The 27,096-nt window shown below is 46.4% G+C and overlaps 1 protein-coding gene and 1 long non-coding RNA gene across 3 annotated transcripts; both read left to right on the forward strand.

The window, feature by feature from the left end:
- The first annotated feature begins 361 nt into the window (after positions 1 to 361).
- Positions 362 to 27,096, forward strand: LOC128412052 (zinc finger protein 420-like). Of its 2 annotated transcripts, XM_053384885.1 has the most exons (7): positions 362 to 1,360; positions 1,554 to 1,635; positions 1,928 to 2,010; positions 3,345 to 3,471; positions 8,508 to 9,507; positions 21,839 to 21,842; positions 25,831 to 27,096. In XM_053384885.1, the coding sequence occupies exons 1-7, from the start codon at positions 944 to 946 to the stop codon at positions 26,935 to 26,937; spliced, it is 2,820 nt and encodes a 939-aa protein (XP_053240860.1). In that variant the 5' UTR covers positions 362 to 943; the 3' UTR covers positions 26,938 to 27,096. The 2 variants fall into 2 exon arrangements, with proteins under 2 accessions (XP_053240860.1, XP_053240859.1); XM_053384884.1 differs by lacking the exons at positions 3,345 to 3,471; positions 8,508 to 9,507; positions 21,839 to 21,842 and adding an exon at positions 23,562 to 23,688 and having other exon boundaries at positions 25,751 to 27,096.
- On the forward strand, positions 17,747 to 20,974 carry LOC128412198 (uncharacterized). Its single transcript, XR_008330031.1, has 3 exons — positions 17,747 to 17,851; positions 18,256 to 18,300; positions 20,569 to 20,974. It is a non-coding gene; the product is annotated as an uncharacterized LOC128412198 (long non-coding RNA).

Genomic DNA, 27,096 nt, shown 5'->3' on the forward strand with positions numbered 1-27,096 from the left:
GGAGAAGGGGGGGTCCCAGGGATGCAGCAGGGGAGGGTGGCTCATGTGGGGGGGCAGACCCCGGGAGCAGGGGGTCCTGCCAGGGAGGGGCGAGGTGGCAGGAACTGTCTCCTTCCTTTAGATCTTTGGGGGGGAGGGGAGGAGGTTACCGCCCCCCCTTCCCAAAAAACATTATTCAGAGCCCCCTGGGAAATCTAGCAGATAGAAATCTAGCTTCTTTAAAGAAGGCTATCAGTACGACTTCTGTCGTGAGTGACACGGGTCAGCGTCATTGCACAAGAGAGGAAACGTGTATGAATGGTTGCTCCAAAACCTCTTTGTCTCTTTCCTTTCTTCCTTTCTCCTTATTGGCAGAGGAGGCAAGCCAAGCAGATCAAGCCAAGCTTTATGAGGAGCTGGGTATGTTGAGTTGCAGAGGAGGAGACAGAGAGGAGATAGGAGAGCCATGTCACCTGGGCGTAGGATTCCAACCAATGTCTTCAAGCTACAAGAAAGGAGATTTGGACTCAACACTCCTAGTCATTTTTCACGAGGCACCAATGACTCCCTTGTCAATCAGTTCTGACTTCATGCATTGACTGGAAGGAAGGAGCAACCAGGCTGAGTCCCCTCGCATTAATCTCTTCGCTTGCCTCCACGTTTCCACAATCTCCCTTCTAGAGGCCTACATCTCCTCCTCCTTCTCCTCCTCCTCCTCCTCCTCCTCCTTTTTTGAAAGATAGCTCAGAGTCTGGGCTGTGGTGCAATCCTACCCTGGTTCCCAGCAAGACTCATCCATGGATGCTCAGGAAACCTTTTTCTTCTCCTGATACTGTACAACTTTTGTAACAGAACAATGTATTTGCTTTGTAGGATTTGCTAGAGCTTCTCATTAAGACGGACAGAACTTGGCAGACGACCAAAGGGTTCCTTCCGATCTCTCAGAGGCTTCCTGAGAGCACAGATGGATGAGCAAGACACAGCTGGCCCTGAAGCAGGAAGAGGCCATGCCATCCAAACTGGGAGCAGTGGGGGATTCTGGGAAAACTCTGTGCAGAAGATCCTGGGTGAGGAGGACACCCTCCGCTCAGAGGTGCAGAGCCAGCAGTTGAGGCAGTTCTGCTTCCAGGAGGCCAAGGGACCCCGAGAGGTTTGCAGCCGACTCTACCACCTTGACCATCAGTGGCTGAAGCCAGAAAGGCACACGAAAGCTGAGATGGTGGACCTGGTGATCTTGGAGCAGTTCCTGGCTGTCCTTCCATCGGAGATGGAGAGCTGGGTGAGGGAATGCGGAGCGGAGACCAGTTCCCAGGCGGTGTCGCTGGCCGAAGGTTTCCTCCTGAGTCAGGCAGAGGAGAGAGAGCAGGCAGAGAGAAAGCAGGTGAGAGAGACTTTCCTCTGGATACTCCCAAGGGGCTCCAAACAGGATAGAGAACATCCCATAATGGTATGCTGATGACCCATCCTTTTTCTGGGAATGAGATCTAACACCCTTAAAGCTTCTGTCTTTGTCATTCTCTTTCTAACATTTCTCACCTTTCATTTACTGTTTTGAATTCGTATTGTTCTTTCAGAAAAGGGATCATTTTGCAGAAATGGACCTCGATTCCTGTGAGGCAGAGAGGCCTCCGTTGGACACCAGAGAGAGGCCACTGGGTAAGGAGGAAGGTGGCTTTTCTCCATTTGGTCTTGTTCTGTTGGTTTTCCAACTCATCCGAGGGTTCTTTTAATCTTGGGTGTTTTTTTTTTGAGGGGTGGGGGTTGGGAACAAGGGTTCAGAGGAGGGGAGATGTATTTCTGCACACCTAACATGAAATGGGCACAAACCTTCAACTGCACTCAGCAGGTAGGCTTTCTCAAAGCCCATCTTTAGTTAGAGATGTCCTGTTTCCCCTGTGAGAGAAGCAGGCACTCCTGGCATCCTGCTTACCTTTTTTTTCTTTTGCAGGTGAAAGAATGATGCTGGCAAGACCTCCTGATCCATCTTTTCATGGGGGCAGAAGGGAAGCAGTGGCTGTGGAACCAGATCAGGTCAGGGGAAGCTGCCTTGTGGGGACAGAGGCCGAGGGATGGAGCAATGTCATGGACTGGTTGGGCACAGAGGAATGGTGGGAGGAAGCAGCCAGGGAACCAGGAAACGAAGACGTCTCAGAGCCCAAGGAGTGGAGGTGGAGGAAGGATGGGCGGTCAGAGGGAGAAGAGGGAGAAGCCTGGGAAGAGGAGGTGTCAGAAGCTGAAGGTGTAACAGGGCTTAGTGAGCTGGGAGAGTCTGTGGCAGAATGCAGTGCAGAATCAGAGGCAGAAGAGGGGGGAGGCGAGTGGGAGAGGAAGGTCGAGAGGCAGAGGTGAGTCAGGATAAGGAGGAACCACCGGGGGTCCCTCTCCTTCTGCCAGAATCCACCCTCCCTGCTTGTCTCTCAGAGCCAGCAAATGGCTTACAATGGAGGAGCAAAGGCAGGTTGCACACTGGCGCATTGTTTGATCGCTCCCCAGAAACCCCAGAGAGGAGGGGACTTGAAAAGCTGTGGGGAGCCGGGGGCCTTCACTCTCAGCAACTGCTTTTGTGGAGGAAGAGGCTCAGGGAATGAGCTGCTGTTTTCATAAAGCCCGAAACTCAGCCAAGTCTGCGAATATCGTGTTCTTGCTGATAAAGAGTTAAATACAGCTGTGAACTGTGGGATTTCCTGCCCAGATAACTCTGTGACACCAGCCTTCTGAATGTTGGCAGTAGGATTCATCTGTAGTTGCAGTTTTCATGGAATCCTAGAGTTGAAAGGGACAAAAAGGGTCATCAAGTCCCACCCCCTGCATTGCAGGAATCTCAGCTAGATCCTCCAAGACAGATGGCCATCCAGACTAGGCTTCTTGTATTTCTATATTCATCAATGAATGCTAAAATAGGCTTCTAAGCAGCGGACAGACGAGTACAAATAGTGGCCAGGATTCACCTAGCCAGCCCCATCCGCTGCAAAATGGGGCCTGCCCCCCATTCCTCCCCCTCTCCATGCCCCCATGAACCCCTTGAATTTGGCTCTAGGGCATTGGAAGGGAACCTCCCCAGAACAACTCAGGAGAAGAGGAGAAAGTGGATCCTTCCATCGGGGAAATTGGAATGCTTGCGAAGGCAGAATAACATAAACATAAGCTGGAGTACCACCTATTTGCAAAAAGACGAATTCCCATAGTTAAAATGCAGAATAAAAGAATTCAATTAAAGTGTTAAAATAGGTACCCATAATTAAAATGTGCAGCAAAGCAATCCTATTGAAATAATGCAGCAATTAACAGGAAGGAAATAACAGAGCATTGTGTAGCAGATTATATTTCTGCTGTCACAGAGGAGGACATTTCCCTTTTTCTTTTAGGGTCCAGTGTGCTTTGAAGATGTTGCTGTTCGTTTCACAGACGAGGAGTGGGAGTTGCTGGATCCTGACCAGAGAAGTCTGCATAAGGATGTCATGGAGGAGAATTGGGGGATCGTGGCCTCTCTTGGTAAGGCTCCCTATGGGATCGTCCTAGCTGCCAGGAAATTCAAAAAATACCTCTATGTGACAAACCTCATATATTTTCACAGCACCCCCTACAAAACCTGGGAACCTAACACCCCCACAAGAAATAGTAAATTACAGTTTTTTCTGTGAACAATCTTCCTCCAGTTCTGCCTCCCTCTACCACAGTTGGGCTGATCTGAACTGCTCAGGCATCTTAAATGTCAGCTTCAGAGTTGTTCGGAAAGATAAGTAGCTTCTGTCAGGATTTCTGTTTTTGTTTTTGCTGCTGTCAGTCTTGGGTTGACCAAAGAGACGACTGACACTGGAGATGGAGGGGATGCCATGACTGGGCCAAACAACATCTGCCCCAGAGAAGAGCCAGGCTGATTGAATCTCAGGTAGTAGTAGCAGTGATAATAATAGCAATGGCTGATTAGAGCGTGTCCAGACGAGGTGCGGGCTCCCCTGGGGGATATCATCAATTTGTCTCTTGGCACCGGGATATTCCCAGGGGAACTGAAGGAGGCAGTGGTGCACCCGCTCTTAAAGAAAACATCATTAGATCCCTTAGATCTATCCAATTACCGCCCGGTTTCGAATCTTCCATTCCTGGGTAAGGTAATTGAGAGAGCGGTTGCTGAACAGCTTGGCAGGTTTCTGAATGAAACATCGCCTCTGGATCCATTCCAGTCCGGCTTCCGCGTTGGTCATGGGACTGAGACGGCTCTGGTCGCCCTAACAGATGATCTCCGCAGGCAGCTGGATCGAGGCGGGTCGGGGCTGCTGATTCTTCTAGACCTGTCAGCAGCCTTCGACATGGTCGATCATGAACTCCTGGACCACCGCCTTGCCGACGTGGGGATCCAGGGCACAGTCCTTCAATGGCTGCGCTCGTTTCTCTCTGGTTGGGGACAGAGGGTGGCGCTTGGGGGGGAATTGTCATCGCGCCACTCCTTGGTGTGTGGAGTGCCTCAGGGTGTGATACTATCCCCGATGCTTTTTAACATCTTTATGCGCCCCCTCGCCCAGCTTGTCTGGAGTTTTGGGCTGGGTTGCCATCAGTATGCCGATGACACCCAACTCTATCTGTTGATGGATGGCCATCCTGACTCGGCCCCAGACACACTGACCAGATGTCTGGAAGCTGTGGCTGGATGGTTATGTGGGAGCCGGTTGAAGTTAAATCCTTCAAAGACAGAGGTACTCTGGCTGGGACGGGACGATATGGGATTGAGGGGGCAACTCCCATCTCTTGCGGGGGCACAATTAGTGCCAGCACCGTCCGTTAAGAGTTTGGGTGTAATCTTCGATACCTCCCTTTCCATGGAGGCGCAGATTGCAGCTATAACAAAGGCGGCATTTTTTCCATCTTTGCCAAGCTAAGCAGTTGGCCCCTTATCTCTCTCGCCCTGACCTAGCCACTGTGATCCACGCGACGGTCACCTCCAGACTGGATTACTGTAACTCGCTCTACGTGGGGCTGCCCTTGAGACTGACCCAGAAACTCCAGCGGGTGCAGAATGCCGCGGCGAGACTCCTTATGGGGTCTTTACTGCAAGATCACATTCATCCGGTACTATACCAGCTGCACTGGCTCCCGGTGGAGTACAGGATCAGGTTTAAGGTGCTGGTTTTAACCTTTAAAGCCCTATACTGCCTAGGGAGACTTCCGGGTTGGTGCCTCCGGTAATGGCGGAATTCCTCTGATCGGGAGTAATTTGCCCCGTGGGAATTTGGGTCTGGCTGCCATGGCGAAGGCGGAGACCTGCAAGAAATCACAGGCGGGAGAAGCCTGTGAGCGTGGGATTCGGTGGGCACCTTTTGCGCCTCCCCTACTCGCAGGGAAACCCGGTTTCGGGGATCCAGAGCGAAGTGGGGTGAGCAGCGCGGTGCTTCAAATTGTCTGCTTCTTCCACGGAGCGAAGCCGCATAGCTGTTGCTGGAGAGCACTGACTTTTTCCTGTGGACAATTTGACTCCAAAGTAATTACCCGTGAGTAGAGCTGAAGCGGGAGAATTGGATTTTAAACGTTTAATTTGGCATCGAAATGGGGAGGTTCAATACAGGAAGTCCGCCTTCCCTATTTGTAAATAGACTGAGGCAAGGAGGCTGCAAACTGAAGTCTTGGAAAGCCTTCTGTAAAAGACTAAATTTCCATCGGTAAAGAGCATAAAACCCCCCTTGGAGGCAGGAGAAGAGGGGGGGAAGTTGCGGACTGAGTATGCCTACAGGAGAGAGTGAAGAGAGTTAAAATACCGCCGCTCTGACCTTGGAAACGGGCTGCTAGCAGGACTGACGTTTTGGAATGTTCATTGACAGCACTTAGAACGTTCCTTGACAGCTAGCAAAATAAGAGAAATACATTGTTTCTACTGTCTCCGGCTGCTTCTAAAAAGGAGTAAAAAGTAACTGAAAACTGAAACTAACTTTGGATTGTATGAGTTGCGTTTAAAGGGGACATTATTGACTATTATAAATAGAAACTGTTTCCCCCTAGTGGAAATCTCTGAAATTGGTTGCTTTATAAGAGCTGGGCTAGGGGAATTTCCAGCTGCAAGATAAAAAATTGTGAGACTCTGGGATTGACCTTGAATCTCTTAAGTGTTATGGCAAATGGAAAGGAAAAAACAGACGAAATGTCGACAGAAGAGGCCTTAGTGGTCGCATTAGTGAAAATTAACGATTCGCTGGAACAGCTTCACAAGAAAACAGACGTGATAAATGTGAAAGTTGATGCTGCAAATATTAAAATCGACTTAATTGTAGAAAGTTTAAATAATCTGGGACAAAAGGTGAACACCAATACAGAAACCGTCCAGAAATTGATACAGGAATCTACTTTGATACGGCAAACTGCGGATGAAGTCAGGGAGAAAACCCTTGTTGCTGAATGTAAAGCAATACAACTGGAGAGAGAGAGAGTCCCATCCATTCAAAGGCAACTCGATGAACATAAGCTGACATTTGTTATGATGGAACTTAAAGAAAAACAGACGAATTTGAGGACCAGAGCCCTACCTGAATTGGGAAAGGAAAGCTTGACAGAGTTTCAGGAGGAGACAGGACTAACATCGGTTGAGAAAGAGAGGCATTTGGGGGTCAGTAGGACCGCCAAAAATGTGAATCTATTTAAGGATAACTGTGAGGGACGTTGGATTGAAGAGAAGGGGGATTGGGAAATATGGATAAATCTGAAGTTGTTATTGTTGGGACGAGTTGTGGTGGGGATGAGGGTTGCTGTGTTGCCAGGGATGTTGCTTTCGTTTCAAACAGTGCAAGTTTTGGATGGGAGGGATTGTTTCAGGAGGTGGCAGAGGGATGTTTCTAGATTTGTTTGGCAGGGCAGGAAGCCTCGAGTAAAATTTAAGATATTGACGGATGCCAAAGAAGGAGGTGGACTTGCCCTGCCAGACCCCTAAACTTTGTTGTGAACCATCTGCTTTTTGCTGGCTGAGAGAATGGCTGCTTCTTGAAAGCACTGTGAAGTGCTGGATAATGGCAGATGAAGTTGATGGACTATATGGAATTGGCAGAAATGACTGGCAAGATCCGAGACCAGGGAGAAGAGTCGGTGGAAGAAGACTGGGGAAAGTTTAAAGACTATTTATAGAAATATTGTAAAATCAATGAATGTTAGAAGAATGTTGGAATGAAGTTATATGGCTTTAGTAGAAATGTTATAAGGAATTAAGTATAAATAGATTAATAGAGTATTAAAGGAAAAATAAGGTTAAAATGTGTTAAGATAATTATAGGATAGAAAACGGGAAGATTGAAAGGAATTGCTGAAATAATTAATAGAAGTGGAATACAAAAAGGGAGGTGTGAGGAGGCCGTGGAAATATGTGAAAGAAAGATAAGATATTGAAATTTTTTTCTTCTTTTTTTTGATGTGTTTTTAAATTGTTTTTGTTTTGTCTTGTTAGTTTAATGTTTTAGTGTTATGTAGTGTTTTTGTATTGTAATGTACTGTTTTTTCTTTTTTTGTAAGTGTTTAAATTGTTGTAAAAGTAATAAATATTATTTTAAAAAATAAATAAATAAAGCCCTATACGGCCTAGGACCCTCGTACCTACGGGACCACCTCTCCTCGTATGCCCCACAGAGGAACCTACGGTCTGCAAATAAAAACATCCTGAAGGTCCCAGGCCACAGAGAGGTTAGGCTGGCCTCAACTAGAGCCAGGGCTTTCTCGGCTGCGGCTCCAATCTGGTGGAATGCTCTGTCACAAGAGACTAGGGCCCTGCGGGACCTGACATCTTTCCGCAGGGCCTGCAAGACAGAGTTGTTCCACCAGGCTTTGGGTCAGGGCGCAGCCTAACTCCCTCCTCTGGCAACCTGCATAGAATTTTGCTTAACGGTTGCCATCAATTTGATTTTAATTAATTTTTATAATGAAATGTTTTTAGAATGTTGGATTATTTGATTGTTTGATTATTTGATTGTTGTTAGCTGCCCTGAGCCCGGCTTCGGCTGGGGAGGGCGGGATATAAATAACATTTATTATTATTATTATTATTATTATTATTATTAATTTTTATTTATACCCTGACCATCTGGTTGGGTTGCCCCAGCCAATCTGGGAAGCTTCCAACACATATACAGTCGTACTTCTGGTTGCGAATGGGATCCATTCCGGAGTTCCGGCCAGATAACGAGGTTTTCGCAACCCGAAGATCACTGTTCTGTGCATGCGTATGGATTTGCCACTTTCATCAGCTGAAGTTTATATAACGTGAGGCTTACGTAACTCGAGGTGCTACTGTAAAAACATGAAACAGTAATAATAACAATCTAATCCAATGCAAAAAGTACAAAAATTTTGCAAAAAGTACAAATTTTTTAAAATGAGTAACTTACTTCAAACAAAGCAACATTCAACCAACGATTAGAATCCAGTAATAAATACATTGGTTTATTACAAATAACAAAGGTAATGAACACTGCCTTCTCTACAACAAATCTAATGAGCATTATTCCTTAACTGGGGGCTCCATTTGTTCCTGAGGCTCTAATCCCTTTTTCTCTCCATTGCAGATTGTGATGAATTGGAAATCAAGATCAAAGGTGACCACAACACAATCTGCAGAGTGGAGAAGGCACGTAAAAATTTGGAATGTGGAAAGAGCTGCAGTCAGAGCTCCCATTCCAGTTCCCATCAACAAAATCTCATTGGAAAGAAACCCTATCGGTGCATTGAATGTGGAAAGATATTCAGTATGAGCTCCTCTCTCACTTCCCATCAAAGAATTCATACAGGGGAGAAACGCTATCAGTGTGTGGAATGTGGAAAGAGCTTCAGTAGAAGCTCCGATCTCACTAAACATCAAAGAATTCATACAGGGGAAAAACCCTATCAGTGTGTGGAATGTGGAAAGAGCTTCAGTCACAGCCACAATCTCACTTCCCATCAAAGAATTCATACAGGGGAGAAACCCTATCAGTGTGTGGAATGTGGAAAGAGCTTCAGTAGAAGCTCCGATCTCATTAAACATCAAATAATTCATACAGGGGAGAAACCCTATCAGTGTGTGGAATGTGGAAAGAGCTTCAATAGAAGCTCCACTCTCACTAAACATCAAAGAATACATACAGGGGAGAAACCCTATCAGTGTGTGGAATGTGGAAAGAGCTTCAGTAGCAGTTTAGATTGCACTTCCCATCAAAGAATTCACATAGGGGAGAAACCCTATCAGTGCATGGAATGTGGAAAGAGCTTCAGTAGAAGCTCCGATCTCACTAAACACCAAAGAATTCATACAGGGGAGAAACCATATAAATGCTTTGAATGTGGAAAGAGCTTTAGTAAGAGCTGCACTCTCGCTTCCCATCAAAGAATTCATACAGGGGAGAAACCGTATCAGTGTGTGGAATGTGGTAAGAGTTTCAGTCGGAACTCCTCTCTCACTTCCCATCAAAGAATTCATACAGGGGAGAAACCCTATCAGTGCCTGGAATGTGGAAAGAGTTTCAGCCAGAGAGGCCATCTGAATACCCATCAAAGAATTCATACAAGGACAGAACATTTTTTATGTATGCAACAACAGCAGAAAGAATACTTCTCGCCAAGTATTGGAAGACACAAGATTTACCCACCGTGGAAGAATGGCAGATGCAAGTGATCGACTACATGGAGATGGCTGAAATGACTGGCAGAATCCAGGACCAGGGAGAAGAACTGATGGAACAGGATTGGAAAAAGTTTAAGGACTATTTACAAAAATATTGCAAAATGTTTGAGTGTTAACATGATGTGGGAAGTGAAGGTAACAGGGCATGTGGGATTTGGTTAAATGTGAACGAAAAGAAGAATTTCAAAAAGGAGAAGGGGGCTATGAACAGAATAAAATTATGTCTTAGTATATAAGATGAGGAATGGGCTAAGATAACGAAAACTTGGGACATAATAATTAGAAAAATATAATTGTAAGCATGGCTTGAATAAGGGTTTGAACTTGCTGAATTAGATTGGAATAAAGAGGAACACAAAAAAGGGAGATGTGAGGAGGTCAGGACAGAGGGACATGGAATTTTGTAACTTTTTAAAGTGGATTTTTCTTTTTTCTATTCTTCTTTTTTGCTATATATTTTTGTTTTTTGATTTTTCTGTGGGCTTTAATAAATGGAATGATCTATGTGAAATGATGAACTTTTTGTTTTGTAAAACTTTAATAAACATTTATTTAAAAAAACAACAAAGAATTCATACAAGGGAGAATCACGGAATTGTAGAATTTTTGAGCTTGAAGTGATCCCTGGTGCAATCTATTCCACCCCTTGTGATGCTGGCATAGCAAGTAAAGCATCCATGACAGATGACCATCCAACTTCATTTGAAAACCTCAAAGAATGGAAATTCCAGAACTCCCAAGGGAGTCCAATCCACTAACAGCTCTTGCTGTCAAAAAGTTCTTCCGCATGTTTAGTCAGTCTTTTTTAAAAACAAAACAAAACTTGAAGGCATTGGTTTGTGTCCTACCCTGTGGAGCAGGCGTCCTATTGGGAAGACCCAGTTCTCTGAGTGCATGTTCTGGAAGTTGGGCAATAGGGGCAGTACAGGATTCCTTTTGGTGTACCGACCTCCCCACTGCACCAAGGATTCCCTGCCTGAGCTGCTCCAGGTCATGGCGGATGTTCTCCTGGAGACACCTAGTTTGGTTGTCCTAGGGGATTTTAACATCCACACCGACACGACCTTACAAGGGGCCGCTTGGGACTTCGTGGAAAGCATGGCCTCCATGGGGCTTTCCCTGAATATGTTTGGCCCAACTCATAGTCACGGACATGCCTTAGACCTGGTGTTCACCTCTATGGATGTTGGTTATCTGACACTAAGTAAAAGTGAAACTAAAGAATTGCCATGGTCAGATCACTTCCTGGTGCAACTGGACTTCTCCGCGAACCTTCCCCTCTTCAGGGAAGTGGGACCGATTCAGATGGTCCGCCCCTTAATGGATCCAAATGGTTTCCAGAGAGCGGTAGGGGATGCTTTATCCCATGTTGATGGCCTTTCAGCTGATTCCCTGGTGGCCCGCTGAAATGTGGAGTTAACCAGGGCTATTGACTGTTTGGCTCCGAAGCGCCCTCTCCGATTGCATGGAGCCCGGACAGCCCCGTGGTTTTCTTCGGAGCTGAGGGTGATGAAACAATCGCTGAGACGGCTAGAGTGCCGGTGGCGGATAACCCATTCTGAATCTGAGCGGACACGGGCTAGAGCTCAATTTTGAGCCTACCAAGTGCTGATAGTGACAGCAAAGAAGACTTTCTTCACCGCCTCTATTACATCTGCGGAAAACAGCAGCAGGAGACTCTTTCAGGTGGTTCACAATTTAACAGAACCACCTGCTCCAGTAGGGCCCAGTACAGGCCACATGATCTCCTGCAATGATTTTGCAAAGTTTTTTGCAGACAAAGTCGCTCCGATTCGAGAAGACGTAGACTCCACCGTGGGAGCAGGGCGGGAGAGTGCTAGAGTCCTGTCTAGTCAAGTTGTGTGGGATCAATTCCAATCTGTTACCCCCGAAGATATGGACAGGCTGCTTGGACGAGTGAAACCAACCACTTGTCTCCTTGATCCTTGTCCATCCTGGCTTATAAAAGCTAGCCGGAATGGGCTTCGTGGGGTGGTGAATGCTTCCCTTTAAACTTTACTATGAATCAGCAGCTTTTTGCTGGTTGAAAGAATGGCTACTTCTTGAAAACACAGACATTTTGGATTTGGAAGGTTTTAACAACGTATTTGGATGGCATGCATATCTGTGGTATGACAAGGTCAAAGCGCATAAAGCGTTTAAAAACCATATTGTTAGGAAAGCATTGTTTAATGTTTGGATAAGATATAAGGACTTATTGGAAAATAAAACCCTAAGGTGGCTGTCACCGATGGAAGCGAAAGCTCAGAAAAAGCTCAATATGGAGGTCAAATGGCCGAAATATTGGGAAATTTTGGAACAAGATGGAGATAGACTGAAACTGCAGAGTTTTGAGAAACTAAAGAACAAAGTGCGAGACTGGCTTCATTATTATCAGATAATGGAGGCATATAATTCGGACAAGAAAATTGGCTTCCAGATGGAAAAATCAAAATTAGAAACAGAACTGTTAGAACCCAAAACTAAGATTTTGTCAAAGATGTATAACTTGCTGTTGAAATGGAATACTCAGGATGAAACGGTGAAATCTGCTATGATTAAATGGGCACAAGATGTTGGACATAACATAATGATGGCTGACTGGGAACAGTTATGGACCACAGGTATGAAGTTTATGGCATGCAATGCCCTAAGAGAGAATATTATGAAAATGATATACAGGTGGTACATGACACCAGTCAAGCTTGCGAAAATTTATCACTTGCCCGATAATAAATGTTGGAAATGTAAAGAAACTGAAGGTACATTCTTTCACCTTTGGTGGACGTGCCCAAGGATTAAGGCTTTCTGGGAGACGATTTATAATGAATTGAAAAAGGTATTTAAATATACCTTCTTGAAGAAACCAGAGGCCTTTCTCCTGGGCATAGTCGGCCAATCGGTGTCAAAGAAGGATAGAACATTCTTTATGTACGCTACAACAGCAGCAAGAATACTTATTGCAAAGTATTGGAAGACACAAGACATACCCACTCTGGAAGAATGGCAGATGAAGGTGATGGACTACATGGAATTGGCGGGAATGACTGGCAGAATCCGAGACCAGGGAGAAGAGTCGGTGGAAGAAGACTAGAAGAAATTTTAAGACTATTTACAGAAATATTGCAAAATTAATGAATGCTAGAATGATGTTGGAGTGAAATTAAGTGGTTTCTAGCTGTAATGGTATAAAAGAATATGAAAAAATGGTTTTTTAATAGGTAAAAATTTAATGCTATAATGATTTAAGATTAAAAAGATCAGGATAAAATAAAGTGGGAAAGGAATTGCGGAACTAAATAAATTGAACTGGAATACAAAAAAGGGAGGTATGAGGAGGTCCGGGAAACAAGTAAATGAAAAATAAGTGATGAAAAGATTGAATTGTTTTTAACTATTTTTATTTTGTTTTTGTTTTTTTCGTTTTCATTTTGTAATACTGTAAAAACCTTAATAAAAATTTATATATATAAAAAAAACTATCGCCCAGTCTCAAATCCTCCATTCTTGGGCAAGGTGATTGAGCGAATGGTTGCTGAACAACTCCAGGCACGCCTGGAGGAAGCGAACCATTTGGATCCCTTCCAGACGGGATTCAGGTCTCAGCATGGGACTTGAAACTGCCTTGGTCGCACTGGTTGATGATCTCTGGCGGGCTATGGACAAAGGTGAGAGCTGTTTCCTAGTTCTGCTGGATCTCTCAGCGGCGTTTGATACCATCGACCATAACATCCTTCTGGACCATCTTGAGGGGCTGGAAGCTGGGGGCACTGTCATACAGTGGTTCCGCTCCTTCCCCCTGGGCTGTGTTCAGCCTGGGAGTCATTTTGGACTCACAGCTGTCCATGAATGCACAGGTCAAATCTGTGTCCAGGGCAGCTGTTTACCAGCTCCAACTGGTACGCAGGCTGAGACCCTATCTGCCTGCGGACTGCCTCGCCAGATTGGTGCATGCTCTGCTTATCTCCCGCTTGGACTACAGCAATGCGCTCTACAATGGGATACCTTTGAAGTTCTACCCAGATACTGAGGTCCAGCACCGAGGGCCTTCTGGAGGTTACCTCACTGTGAGAAGCTAAGTTACAGGGAACCAGCCAGAGGGCCTTATCAGTAGTGGCGCCCTCCCTGTGGAACGCCCTCCCACCAGATGTCAAAGAGAACAACAACTACCAGACTTTTAGAAGACATCTGAAGGCAGCCCTGTTTAGGGAAGCTTTTAATGTTTGATGTGTTAGTATTTTAATATTTTATTTGAAGCCGTCCAGAGTGGCTGGGGAAGCCCAGCCAGATGGGCGGGGTATAAATAATAAATTATAAATAATAACAATTATTATTTTATTTTCTTTCTCCTGTAGTAACCTATGTTATCCATCATTTGAGAACCACGATATTGTTCTCCCTTTGGTCTTCTTTCATTTTTATCACAGTCTTTGAACTCTAATACTTTGAAGGAGCGAGGTTTTAATTTCATGAAGTGAGGCAGCTCATCCTCTATTAACAGTCGTAGCTGAGATAGGAAGTCCATGTTGAGGATCTGGAGAGAGTCTTCAGACGGGACTTAATCTGGAGGGAGAAGCTGTGGGAAGACTCTTCTTCTGGGGTCTCCTTCCATTCGGGAGGGGAGAGATTTTCTAGGAAAAGGAGATTTCTGAGTCAGTAAATAGGACTCAGAGGATCCCCTGGGTCTGGCATACAAAGGAAAATACCTCGGGAGTGGGACTGCTAAGAGAGAGGGGAACCAAGGAAAAGTGGCCCCTCGCTCACGGACCAAAGTATGAAGCCATGAAGGAAGCTGGGCTGTCCTGTCATAACTAAGGAAGGGAATGAGAGAGAAGCAGCAGAAACAGACTTAAGCCTTTTAGCATTTATTCTGGATACCTGAAGTGTAACAACTGATTATGAGAGGAGGGAGTTTAAGAGAAGCTGTGCCTGTACAGTGGTATCTCGGGTTAATTACTTAATTTGTTCTGGAGGTCCGTTCTTAACCGGAAACTGTTCTTAACCTGAAGCTCCACTTTAGCGAATGGGGCCGCCAGAGCACGATTTCTGTTCTCATCCTGAAGCAAAGTTCTTAACCCGAGGTACTATTTCTGGGGTAGCTGAGTCTGTAGCCTGAAGCGTATGTAACCTGAAGCGTTTGTAACGCAAGGTACCACTGTAGTACCTTGTTTAATCCTGTGACATTTAGATGAAGTAATAAGTTAACATCTACCTGACAGAGGCCTTCCAGAATCTGATTCAGAGCCAAATTTGGAGACATATGTGACACAGACAATTTCAGAATGGCTGGGAGAAAGCAAAGATTGGTTGGATGGGCTTTCAGAGAGCTGTTTCAGAATTAGATCACGTGAAAATTGCGAACGGAGGCAGTTAGGAGATGTTTTATTAACACTAGTAACAAAAAGAGTGAAGGACGCAATCCTTCAGAACAGTTTTTGAAAAAAATCATGTGGTTGCCAGACAGAAAGTAGATACCTTTAGAGAGATTCCACTGAAATTGAGACTTAGAAGAACCAAATATAGATATTTAACAATAGCACTCAGGAGAGCTGACATTAGATATAAATGGGAATTCCCAGAGGGCATTTCCTTTACATACACCAAAAGGAGATACAGGCTAACATCAGAATTTCAGAGAGTCCTTTGACAAATACAGGAGAGACTTAGATTCCAACTGCTGAAAGGCACATATGGTATTCTGTTAGATTGGGAGACGAAAGAGTGTGTTTGTGTGTTTTTACAATCAAGCAATGTATACATTTTATGAAAATTACAATACATCATAACATCATATAACATAAGCAGGAGTTATTAAAAAAAATAATAAAATAGCGCACTGTCTTTCAGGTTGCGTCTTCCTGGAGTTCCACACCTCTGCTGGGTGGAGAGGAAATGGTCTCTCTGCCTTCATCTCAGCTCCACAGCAGTTCTCTCAAAAGGACTTGGCACTCCAGAAGGCGGAACTCAGAGCCCTTTATAACATAAAATCATCATCAAACAAGGAACTTATAGTGCTGGGGAAGTAGTAGTAGGAGCAGTAGTAGCAGTAGTAGTATTTATTCAATTTATATACCCCCCTTTATCAGAATATACCAGGGCAGTTTACAACATTAAAAGGACAATACAGAACAACAATGATAAAAACATAATAAAAAGCATCCTGTGAGACAGCCTAGTAATGCAGCACTCCTTTTAAAACCTGAGGGAGACTCACTGCTCACCTGCTTTTAAGGCCACTAGGGGGCTGTGGTGATTCATGCAAGGGAGGCTCCTCTGCTGGCCCTCTGAAGATTCTGACATCGTCCACTCTTTCTCCTGTCACCCACAGCCATAGAATATGAATAGAGTTGTCCTCCCAAACTCTGCCTACCCTCCAACATGTTGCAGAGGGAAATTGGGACCTGCGACTTCTGGGGCCACGCTCCTGAATGAGTCACGTAACTCACGCGAGAGCAAGGACCCCCCCAAAATGGGCGTCCTTTGGGGCCACAGTTTCACGGGAGCCAAAACAGGCCATCCTGGGAGCCAATCAGAAGCCAGGGTGGCTTCTGGAATTGCAGGACATCCCACTCAAAGCAGGACAGTTGACGGGTATGTGAAGATCGCCAAAGATGGAGAGTCCACAACCCATAGTGCAGGCATCCCCAAACTCGGCCCTCCAGATGTTTCGGGACTACCACTCTCATCATCCCTAGCTAACAGGACCAGTGGTCAGGGATGAAGGGAATTGTAGTCGCAAAACATCTGGAGGGCCGAGTTTGCCTATGCCTGCCATAGTCAATATGTCTGCCTTTCCCACTGGCTGAGATGCTTCTGTCCATTTCATCTGCTTAGCCAATCCAGATATTCAGGGCCAACAGGTCCCACCCCTGCCTCCAGCAATCTCTTTTGTTACACTCAATGGGTGTTTGGTGGAGGGCAAGGGGAACCATAGGGGCAGGGTCCAGGATGCTCAGATTCCTGCCACCAGACCTCCCCTCTGAAGTCCCCCCAGGGCACCTGCTCAGCTGAGAGGAGGGTGTCATAGCACAGGTAGCAAATCAGCTGCTGCTCTCCCTTGAGGGATTCCCTCCCTCACTTAATTGGCCAAATATTTCAAAAGGGCATCACCCGCCACTATATAAACCCTCACACCCCCGGCAGCAGCAATGAGGTGGTACAGCTTTCGGGTGCTAAGAGTGTGTCCCTGCTTTGGGAGGGGGAACACAGCCCCCCAGCAAAGTTTGGAGGACGAGCCAAGAGGTATAGCCGGACACTGGAAGGCAAAATTTATGTATAGTTTTTTTGGGGGGCTTGCCCCTGCAGCAGATATCATGCACATGCAGCCCACTACCAAAATCAGCACCATCATTTTGTGACTTTTGTGACTTGTCCCCACAAAACACGTCATCAGTTTCTTCCCTTCTGGTCAAAGGGCCTCTGCTGCACAATACCAAATGTAAGAATTTTCTGATAAATGTATCTATGTTCTGGCTCACTGGGAAAACTTCAGAAATTCCTATAGACCTGTGAGCTCAGCTACTCAGCAGCCCCTCTACCTGAGTGATAATCCCTGGCCTCCTGATACCTGAGTGCCAGACAGGTAGCCATTCCAGTAATAACAAACCCAGATGGAGACAAAATCTGCCTGGATGGAGACCCGAGAGCCACCTCTCAATATCTGGAGGGCTGACCCATGGAAGAGGGAGCCAGCTTGTTTTCTCCTGCCCTAGAGGGGAGCACCCAGAATAAGGGATCCAGAGGACCAGAAAGCAGTTTCTTCTGACGAGAAGAGCAGCAGAATCCCTTGGGAGATGGCGGACTCTCCTTCCTTGGAGGTTTTTAAGCAGAGGTTGGATGCTTTGGCTGAGATTCCTGCCTTGCAGGGGGGCTGGAATAGATGACCCTTAGGGCTCCCTCCCATTCTAGGATGAGGTTCCTCGCTTCCTGCAACCCCCTTTTCCCTGCAACCTCTTCCTCCAGTTTCTGGCCAAGGGAGGGAGCAGATCACAGACCAACCAAGAGCAAAAATAAAATAAGCATCTCTGGGATTCTGCAATGCAGGAGAGAAAAGGCAGAGAGGACTGAGCAGGGTGGACTCGGCTCTGCAAGGGTTAAAGGGAACTGAGCTGCATTCCTAGAGGGGAAAGGAAGTAAAGGGGGGCCAGGTCCTCCAGAGGAAAAGCCCCTCCCTCCCCTTCCTGCAAGCGGGGGGGGGGGGTTGCTTTCCTCTGCTGCAAATGCTGCATTGTTCTCTTCCACGGGAATCTGGTGAGTCTCCTCTCTCCCCCCCCAGGAGGGTGCAGTGGGGAGAAGGTGGGGGTCCCAGGGATGCAGCAGGGGAGGGTGGCTCATGTGGGGGGGGGGGGAGCCCCAGGGAGCAGGGGGTCCTGCCAGGGAGGGGCGAGGTGGCAGGAACTGTCTCCGTCCTTTAGATCTTTTGTGGGGGGGGAGGGGAGGAGGTTACTGCCCCCCCCTTCCAGAAAAAAAAATTATTCAGAGCCCCCTGGGAAATCTAGCAGATAGAAATCTAGCTTCTGTGAATAAGGCTATCAGTAGGACTTCTGTCGTGAGTGACACGGGTCAGCGTCATTGCACAACAGAGGAAACGTGTATGAATGGTTGCTCCCAAACCTCTTTGTCTCTTTCCCTTCTTCCTTTCTCCTTATTGGCAGAGGAGGCCAGCCAAGCAGATCAAGCCAAGCTTTATGAGGAGCTGGGTATGTTGAGTTGGAGAGGAGGAGACAGAGAGGAGATAGGAGAGCCATGTCAGATTAGATCATTTATTACGGTCAGAGACCAGCTTATAAAACACACTTGGGGGTACAGTCACAGAACTAAAACAGGCAATTTATGTACAACAATAAATTTAAAAACAATGTACACCAACAAACTATCCCAGGGAGTTGACTCAGAGTCACCCATGAAACCGAGTTTGGGGATTTTCATGACGGACTATTTTGAGTTGGGAGATGGTCTGCGCCTACAGATCTGTACACAGAATCTGGCGACCATCCAGGTCATGTTCTGATCTTTGCCTAACAGGAAAAGGTCAAATTTTTGCTTTTGCGGGAGGTCAGCGAGCCTCACCAGCAGGGGATCAATGGTCTTACTACGTGTCTCTTCGTAAAAGGGACGTCTAAAGAACAAGTGTTTTGGCTTCCTATCTCTCCCAATGGACAGGTGAAAAGTCTCTGAGCATACGGGACTTTTCTAAAGGCTCCATCCAGGACCGGTGAGGGAAGAGCCGAGCTTCTGGCGAGTGTAAAGGCCCTTCTTGTATTTCTAGATGCGAGAAAGAAGAGATATTCTGCCGGTGCGGCTATATATTTCTCGATTTCTCCAATTTTATGGTCGGGGCACCTTGCGAAGTCCTGTTGTCTCTCGGTATCTAATATTCTTTGCTTGACTGTGGCTTTTGCCTGGCCCAAGCCCAGACTTAGAAGGGCTTGAGGGGCAAAACCCAGTTTCTGGAGGGTGTTCAGAACTGCAGTCTGCCAGCCTGACTGGAATTGGTCACAGAGGGTCAGTGGGGCTATCCCTCGGGGGAGCAGATTCAATGTCAGCCATTTGTAGATTGATGTTAGGCAGATGCTAGCCTCCACTCTCATCATCCCCGTTTCCAATCTCACCCATGCGTTTGATACACATCTGGGCACTTGGAGGAGAGCTCTAAGAAGTCCAGATTGAACTCTCTCAAGGGGGGAGGAAGCCGAGGAAGGCGGGGGCAAAAAGGAACCATAAAGGAGTTGTGCCAAAGTTTTGGCCTTGTATAGTTTTCGAGCTGCGGGAACGAAGAAGCCCCCTTGTGCTCTGAAAAATTTAAGGATACAATTTGCGGGTTTTTTCGCTGAACTCCCGATGGAGTTTATGTGTAGTTTGTTGGCTCCTGAGGCCTGTACCACCATTCCTAGATAGTTATAGTTTGTGCCAACAGTGTGACGCGGCAGCTAAAAAAGCCAATGCAATTCTGGGCTGCATCAATAGGAGTATAGCATCTAGATCAAGGGAAGTAATAGTGCCACTGTATTCTGCTCTGGTCAGACCTCACCTGGAGTACTGTGTCCAGTTCTGGGCACCACAGTTCAAGAAGGACACTGACAAACTGGAACGTGTCCAGAGGAGGGCAACCAAAATGGTCAAAGGCCTGGAAATGATGCCTTATGAGGAACGGCTAAGGGAGCTGAGCATGTTTAGCCTGGAGAAGAGGAGGTTAAGGGGTGATATGATAGCCATGTTCAAATATATAAAAGGATGTCACATAGAGGAGGGAGAAAGGTTGTTTTCTGCTGCTCCAGAGAAGCGGACACGGAGCAATGGATCCAAACTACAAGAAAGAAGATTCCACCTAAACATTAGGAAGAACTTCCTGACAGTAAGAGCTGTTCGACAGTTGAATTTGCTGCCAAGGAGTGTGGTGGAGTCTCCTTCTTTGGAGGTCTTTAAGCAAAGGCTTGACAACCATATGTCAGGAGTGCTCTGATGGTGTTTCCTGCTTGGCAGGGGGTTGGACTCGATGGCCCTTGTGGTCTCTTCCAACTCTATGATTCTATGATTCTATGACTTGTTCTAATTTATGGCCTTGGAGTTCCCAGCTTTTAAGCTTTGGTTTTGCCCCAAAAGCGAGTATCTTGGTCTTTTGATAGTTGATTTTGAGACATTCAAATTCACAATATGCTGCGAGCTTTCTTAGTGCTCTTTTGAGTCCAGTGGGGGTTCTAGATAGAATTACTGCATCATTGGCATATAGCAGGACCGAAATATGCCGATTTGCGAGCTTCGGAGGGTGGAGTTCTGAGTCATGGAGTGCAGATACTAAATTATTTAGATAGAAATTGAATAGTAGAGGGGCCAATAGGCACCCTTGCCTGACTCCTTTAGAGGTTTTAATAGGGTCCATTAGGTGTCCTAGGCGGCTGCACCTGACTCTAAGAGCCGTGTTTGCGTGCAGTGCCTGAATGAAGAGCAGAAGCCCTCTGTCTATGTAGGTCCCCTGTAGTCTGTCCCAGAGTCTGGTTCTGGAGACTGTATCAAAGGCTGCTTTTAGATCAACAAAGGCAGTGTATAGTGAGGCCGGCCTTTAGGAGAGCCATGTCACCTGGGCGCAGGATTCCAACCCATGGCTTCAAGCTACAAGAAAGGAGATTCAGATTCAACACACGTAGTCATTTTTCACTAGCAACCAATGACTCCCTTGTCAATCAGTTCTGATTTCATGCATTGACTGGAAGGAAGGAGCAACCAGGCTGATTCACCTCACATTAATCTCTTCGCTTGCCTCCACATTTCCACAATCTCCCTTCTAGAGGCCTCCATCTCCTCCTCCTCCTCCTCCTCCTCCTCCTTTTTTGAAAGATAGCTCAGAGTCTGGGCTGTGGTGCAGTCCTACCCTGGTTCCCAAGAAGACTCATCCATGAGGGAAACTTTTTCTTCTCCTGATACTGTACAACTTTTGTAACAGAACAATGTATTTGCTTTGTAGGATTTGCTAGAGCTTCTCATTCAGACTGACAGAACTTGGCAGAAGACCAAAGGGTTCCTTCCCATCTCTCAGAGGCTTCCTGAGAGCACAGATGGATGAGCGAGACACAGCTGGCCCTAGAGCAGGAAGAGGCCATGTCATCCAAACTGGGAGCAGTGCGGGATTCTTGGAAAACTCTGTGCAGAAGATCCTGGGTGAGGAGGATACCCACTGCTCAGAGGTGCAGAGCCAGCAGTTGAGGCAGTTCTGCTTCCAGGAGGCCAAAGGACCCCGAGAGGTTTGCAGCCAACTCTACCACCTTGATCATCAGTGGCTGAAGCCAGAAAGGCACACAAAAGCTGAGATGGTGGACCTGGTGATCTTGGAGCAGTTCCTGGCTGTCCTTCCACCAGAGATGCAGAGCTGGGTGAGGGACTGTGGAGCGGAGACCAGTTCCCAGGCGGTGGCCCTGGCCAAAGGTTTCCTCCTGAGTCAGGCAGAGGAGAGAGAGCAGGCAGAGAGAAAGCAGGTGAGAGAGACTTTCCTCTGGATACTCCCAAGGGGCTCCAAACAGGATGGAGAATATCCAAAAATGGTCTGCTGGTGGCCCATCCGTTTTCGGGGAATGAAATCTAACACCCTTTGCATTCTCTTTCTAATATTTCTCACCTTTCATTTACTGTTTTGAATTCGTATTGTTCTTTCAGAAAAGGGATCATTTTGCAGAAATGGACCTGGATTCCTGTGAGGCAGAGAGGGCTCCGTTGGACACCAGAGAGAGGCCACTGGGTAAGGAGGAAGGTGGCTTTTCTCCGTTTGGTCTTGTTCTGTTGGTTTTCCAACTCATCCGAGGGTTCTTTTCATCTTGTTTTTTTTTTTTTTTTTTTGAGGGGTGGGGGTTGGGGACAAGGGTTCAGAGGAGGGGAGATGTATTTCTGCACACCTAACATGAAATGGGCACAAACCTTCAACTGCACTCAGCAGGTAAGGCTTTCTCAAAGCCCATCTGTAGTTAGAGATGTCCTGTTTCCCCTGTGAGAGAAGCAGGCACTCCTGGCATCCTGCTTACCTTTTTTTCTTTTGCAGGTGAAAGAATGATGCCAGCAAGACCTCCTGATCTGCCTTTTCATGGGAGCAGAAGGGAAGCAGCGGCTGTGGAACCAGATCAGGTCAGGGGCAGCTGCCTTGTGGGGACAGAGACCGAGGGATGGAGCAATGTCATGGACTGGTTGGGCACAGAGGAATGGTGGGAGGAAGCAGCCGGGGAACCAGGAAGGGAAGACGGCTCAGAGCCGAAGGAGTGGAGGTAGAGGAAGGATGGGCGGTCAGAGGGAGAAGAGGGAGAAGCCTGGGAAGAGGAGGTGTCAGAAGCTGAAGGGGAAACAGGGCTTGGTGAGCTGGGAGACTCTGTGGCAGAATGCAGTGCAGAATCAGAGGCAGAAGAAGAAGGAGGCGAGTGGGAAGAGGGAGGAGGTGAGAGGAGGAAGGTCGAGAGACAGAGGTGAGTCAGGAGAAGGAGGAGCCACCGGGGTCTCCCTCTCCTTCTGCCAGAAGCCCCCCTCCCTGCTTGTCTCTCAGAGCCAAGAGAGGTCTAACATGGAGGAGCAAAGGCAGGCTGTACACTGGCACACTGTTCAATCGCTTGCCAGAAACCCCAGAGAGGAGGGGACTTGGAAAGCTGTGGGGAGCCGGGGGCCTTCACTCTCAGCAACTGCTTTTGTGGAGGAAGAGGCTCAGGGAATGAGCTGCTGTTCTCATGAAGCCCGAAACTCAGCCAAGTGTGTGAACATCGTGTTCTTGCTGATAAAGAGTAAACTCCAGCTGTGATGTGTCAGATTTCCTGCCCAGATAACTCTGTGACACCAGCCTTCTGAATGTTGCCAGTAGGATTCATCTGTAGTTGCAGTTTTCATTGAATCCTAGAGTTGAAGGGACAAAAAGAGTCATCAAGTCCAACCCCCTGCATTGCAGGAATCTCAGCTAGATCCTGCAAGACAGATGGCCATCCAAACTAGGCTTCTTGTATTTCTGTATTCATCAATGAATGCTAAAATAGGCTTCTAAGCAGCGGACAGACGATAACAAATAATGTCCAAGATTCACCTAGCCAGCCCCATCCACTGCAAAATGGGGCCTGCCCCCCATTCCTCCCCCTCTCCATGCCCCCTTGAACCCCTTGAATTTCGCTCTAGGGCATTGGAAGGGAACCACCCCAGAACAACTCATGAGGAGAGGAGAAAGTGGATCCTTCTATCGGGGAAACTGGAATGCTTGCGAAGGCAGAGAAACGTAAACATAAGCTGGAGTACCACCTATTTGCAAAAAGACGAATACCCACACTTAAAATGCAGAATAAAAGAATTCAATTAAAGCGTTAAAATAGGTACCCATAATTAAAGTGTGCAGCAAAGCAATCCTATTGAAATAACACGGCAATTAAAAGGAAGGAAATAACAGAGCATTGTGTAGCAGATCATATTTCTGCTGTCTCAGAGGAGGAAATTTCCCTTTTTCTTTTAGGGTCCAGTGTGCTTTGAAGATGTCGCTGTTCGTTTAATGGACGAGGAGTGGGAGTTGCTGGATCCTGACCAGAGAGCTCTGCATAAGGACGTCATGGAGGAGAATTGGGGGATCGTGGCCTCTCTTGGTAAGCCTCCGTGTGGGATCGTCCTATCTGCCAGGAAATTCAAAACATACCTCTATGTGACAAACCTCATATATTTTCACAGCGCCCCCTACAACACCTGGGAACCTAACACCCCCACAAGAAATAGTAGATTACAGTTTTTTCTGTGAACAATCTTCCTCCAGTTCTGCCTCCTTCTACCACAGTTGGGCTGATCTGAACTGCCCAGGCATCTTAAATGTCAGCTTCAGAGTTGTTCGGAAAGATAAGTAGCTTCTGTCAGGTTTCCTGTTTTTGTTTTTGCTGCTGTCAGTCTTGGGTTGACCAAAGAGATGACTGACACTGGAGATGGAGGGGATGCCATGACTGGGCCAAACAACATCTGCCCCAGAGAAGAGCCAGGCTGATTGAATCTCAGGTAGTACTAGCAGTGATAATAATAGTAATAATAATAATTTTTATGTATACCCTGACCATCTGGTTGGGTTGCCCCAGCCAATCTGGGAAGCTTCCAACACATATACAGTCGTATTTCTGGTTGCGAATGGGATCCGTTCCGGAGATCTGGCCAGATCCCGAGATTTTCGCAACCCAAGGATCACTGCACATGGATTTGTGGCTTTCATAAGCTGATGTTTATATAATCCGAGGGTTAGGTAACCCGAGGTGCTACTGTATAAACATGAAACAGTACCGTATTTTTCCCTCTATTACACGCAGATTTTTTCTCCTAAAAAGTAAGGGGAAATGTCTGTGCGTGTTATTGAGCGAATGTGTGGTCCTTGGAGCTGACAAGCGCGAGTGAAGGCAAAAATCAGGCAAATATCAAATCGTCCGGAGAAGGGAAGCCTTGAAAGGAGGAAGCTCTGCCTCAGGGTCTTACTGCCCACCTGCTTCTGTTTCCTTACTGTGTTTGCTCAAACGGAACAAAGAGCAGAGAAAACCCCTCCCCTCCAGGCAAGCAGAGTGATTCCTCTCCGTGCGTCTGGGACTCGCAGGCAACATGCAGGTTGGGGGGGGGGAGAGAGAGAGAGCTGGCTGGCTTGTGGGGGGGGGACTTTTGCCTTCCTTTCCTCCCTCCGGTAAAACCCCTCTCCTGCATTCTTAGCCAGCTGCCTCTCTGCACACCCCTTTCGGTGCTCCTTATCCTTTCTATGTTTTTCCTTCCCTCCCTACTTAAAACCTGGTTCCAATCACGGATCCACATGGATCCTCAGGATCTTTGCATTGAGTCTCCCCAAATTCACCATCAGATCACATAGCAATGATCTGATGCAAAAACAGGGCTGCAATGGTGCAAAAACATGGTTACAAAGCACGGATCCACATGGATCCTCAGGATCTTTGCATTGGGTCACCCCAAATTCACCATCAGATCACATAGCATGTCCATGGCTACAGCCTGCACCAAAAAAATCACACACCCACTGTTGCCTGGGGCTGCAATGGTACAAAAACGTGGTTACAAAGCATGGATCCACATGGATCCTCAGGATCTTTGCATTGGGTCACCCCAAATTCACCATCAGATCACATAGCATGTCCATGGCTACAGCCTGCACCAAAAAAATCACGCACCCACTGTTGCCTGGGGCTGCAATGGTACAAAAACGTGGTTACAAAGCATGGATCCACGTGGATCCTCAGGATCTTTGCATTGGGCTACCCCAAACTCACCGTCAAATCACATGTCTGTGGCCGCAGCATGAAGCACAAAAATGATACATCCACTGTTTCATTCAGAATTTTTTTTTTCTTGTTTTCCTCCTCTAAAAACTATGTGCGTGTTATGGTCAGGTGCGTGTTATCGAGCGAAAAATACGGTAATTATAACAACAATCCAATCCAATGAAAAAAGTACAAAAAAATTACAAAAAGTACAAAATTTATAAAATGAGTAACTTACTTCAAACAAAGCAACATTCAACCAACGATTAGAATCCAATAATAAATACATTGGTTTATTGCAAATAACAAAGGTAATGAACACTGCCTTCTCTACAACAAATTTAATGAGCATTATTCCCTAACTGGGGGCTCCATTTGTTCCTGAGACTCTAATCCCTTTTTCTCTCCATTGCAGATGGTGATGAATTGGAAAACAAGAACAAAGGAGACCACAACACAATCTGCAGAGTGGAGAAGGCACGTAAAAATTTGGAGTGTGGAAAGAGCTGCAGTCAGAGCTCCCATTCCAGTTCCCATCAACAAAATCTCATTGGAAAGAAACCCTATCAGTGCATTGAATGTGGAAAGAGCTTCAGTCAGAGCTCCTCTCTCACTTCCCATCAAAGAATTCATGCAGGGGAGAAACCCTATCAGTGCCTGGAATGTGGAAAGAGCTTCAGTCACAGCCACAATCTCACTTCCCATCACATAATTCATACAGGGGAGAAACCCTATCAGTGTGTGGAATGTGGAAAGAGCTTCAGTATGAGCTACAATCTCACTAAACATCAAAGAATTCATACAGGGGAGAAACCCTATCAGTGTATGGAATGTGGAAAGAGCTTCAGTATGAGCTGCAATCTCAGTTCCCATCAAATAATTCATACAGGGGAGAAACCCTATCGGTGCATGGAATGTGGAAAGAGCTTCAGTAGAAGCGCTGATCTCACTAAACATCAAAGAATTCATACAGGGGAGAAACCCTATCAGTGTGTGGAATGTGGAAAGAGCTTCAGTATGAGCTCCGATCTCATTAAACATCAAAGAATTCATACAGGGGAGAAACCGTATCAGTGTGTGGAATGTGGTAAGAGTTTCAGTCGGAACTCCTCTCTCACTTCCCATCAAAGAATTCATACAGGGGAGAAACCCTATCAGTGCATGGAATGTGGAAAGAGCTTCAGTATGAGCTCCAGTCTCACTTCGCATCAGATAATTCATACAGGGGAGAAACCCTATCAGTGTGTGGAATGTGGAAAGAGCTTCAGTAGAAGCTCCGATCTCACTAAACACCAAAGAATTCATACAGGGGAGAAACCCTATCGGTGCATGGAATGTGGAAAGAGCTTCAGTAGAAGCGCCGATCTCACTAAACATCAAAGAATTCATACAGGGGAGAAACCCTATCAGTGTGTGGAATGTGGAAAGAGTTTCAGTATGAGCTCCGATCTCACTAAACATCAAAGAATTCATACAGGGGAGAAACCCTATCAGTGCATGGAATGTGGAAAGAGCTTCAGTCAGAGGTCCAATCTCACTTCCCATCAAAGAATTCATACAGGGGAGAATAACGGAATTGTAGAATTTTTGAGCTTGAAGTGATCCCTGGTGCAATCTATTTCACCCCTTGTGATGCTGGCATAGCAAGTGAAGCATCCATGACAGATGACCATCCAACTTCATTTGAAAACCTCAAAGAATGGAAATTCCAGCACTCCCAAGGGAGTCCAATCCACTAACAGCTCTTGCTGTCAAAAAGTT

The sequence above is a fragment of the Podarcis raffonei genome, chromosome 4, assembly GCF_027172205.1.
Source record: "Podarcis raffonei isolate rPodRaf1 chromosome 4, rPodRaf1.pri, whole genome shotgun sequence".
NCBI lineage: Eukaryota > Metazoa > Chordata > Lepidosauria > Squamata > Lacertidae > Podarcis > Podarcis raffonei.

Bases quoted from the DNA above. Each gene is read 5' to 3' on its own strand.
- LOC128412052 (XM_053384885.1), top strand. From the start codon at position 944: ATGGATGAGCAAGACACAGCTGGCCCTGAAGCAGGAAGAGGCCATGCC. The intron at 1,636-1,927 runs GTAAGGAGGAAG...TTTCTTTTGCAG, and splicing joins CACCAGAGAGAGGCCACTGG to GTGAAAGAATGATGCTGGCA. The intron at 2,011-3,344 runs GTCAGGGGAAGC...TTTTTCTTTTAG, and splicing joins TGGCTGTGGAACCAGATCAG to GGTCCAGTGTGCTTTGAAGA.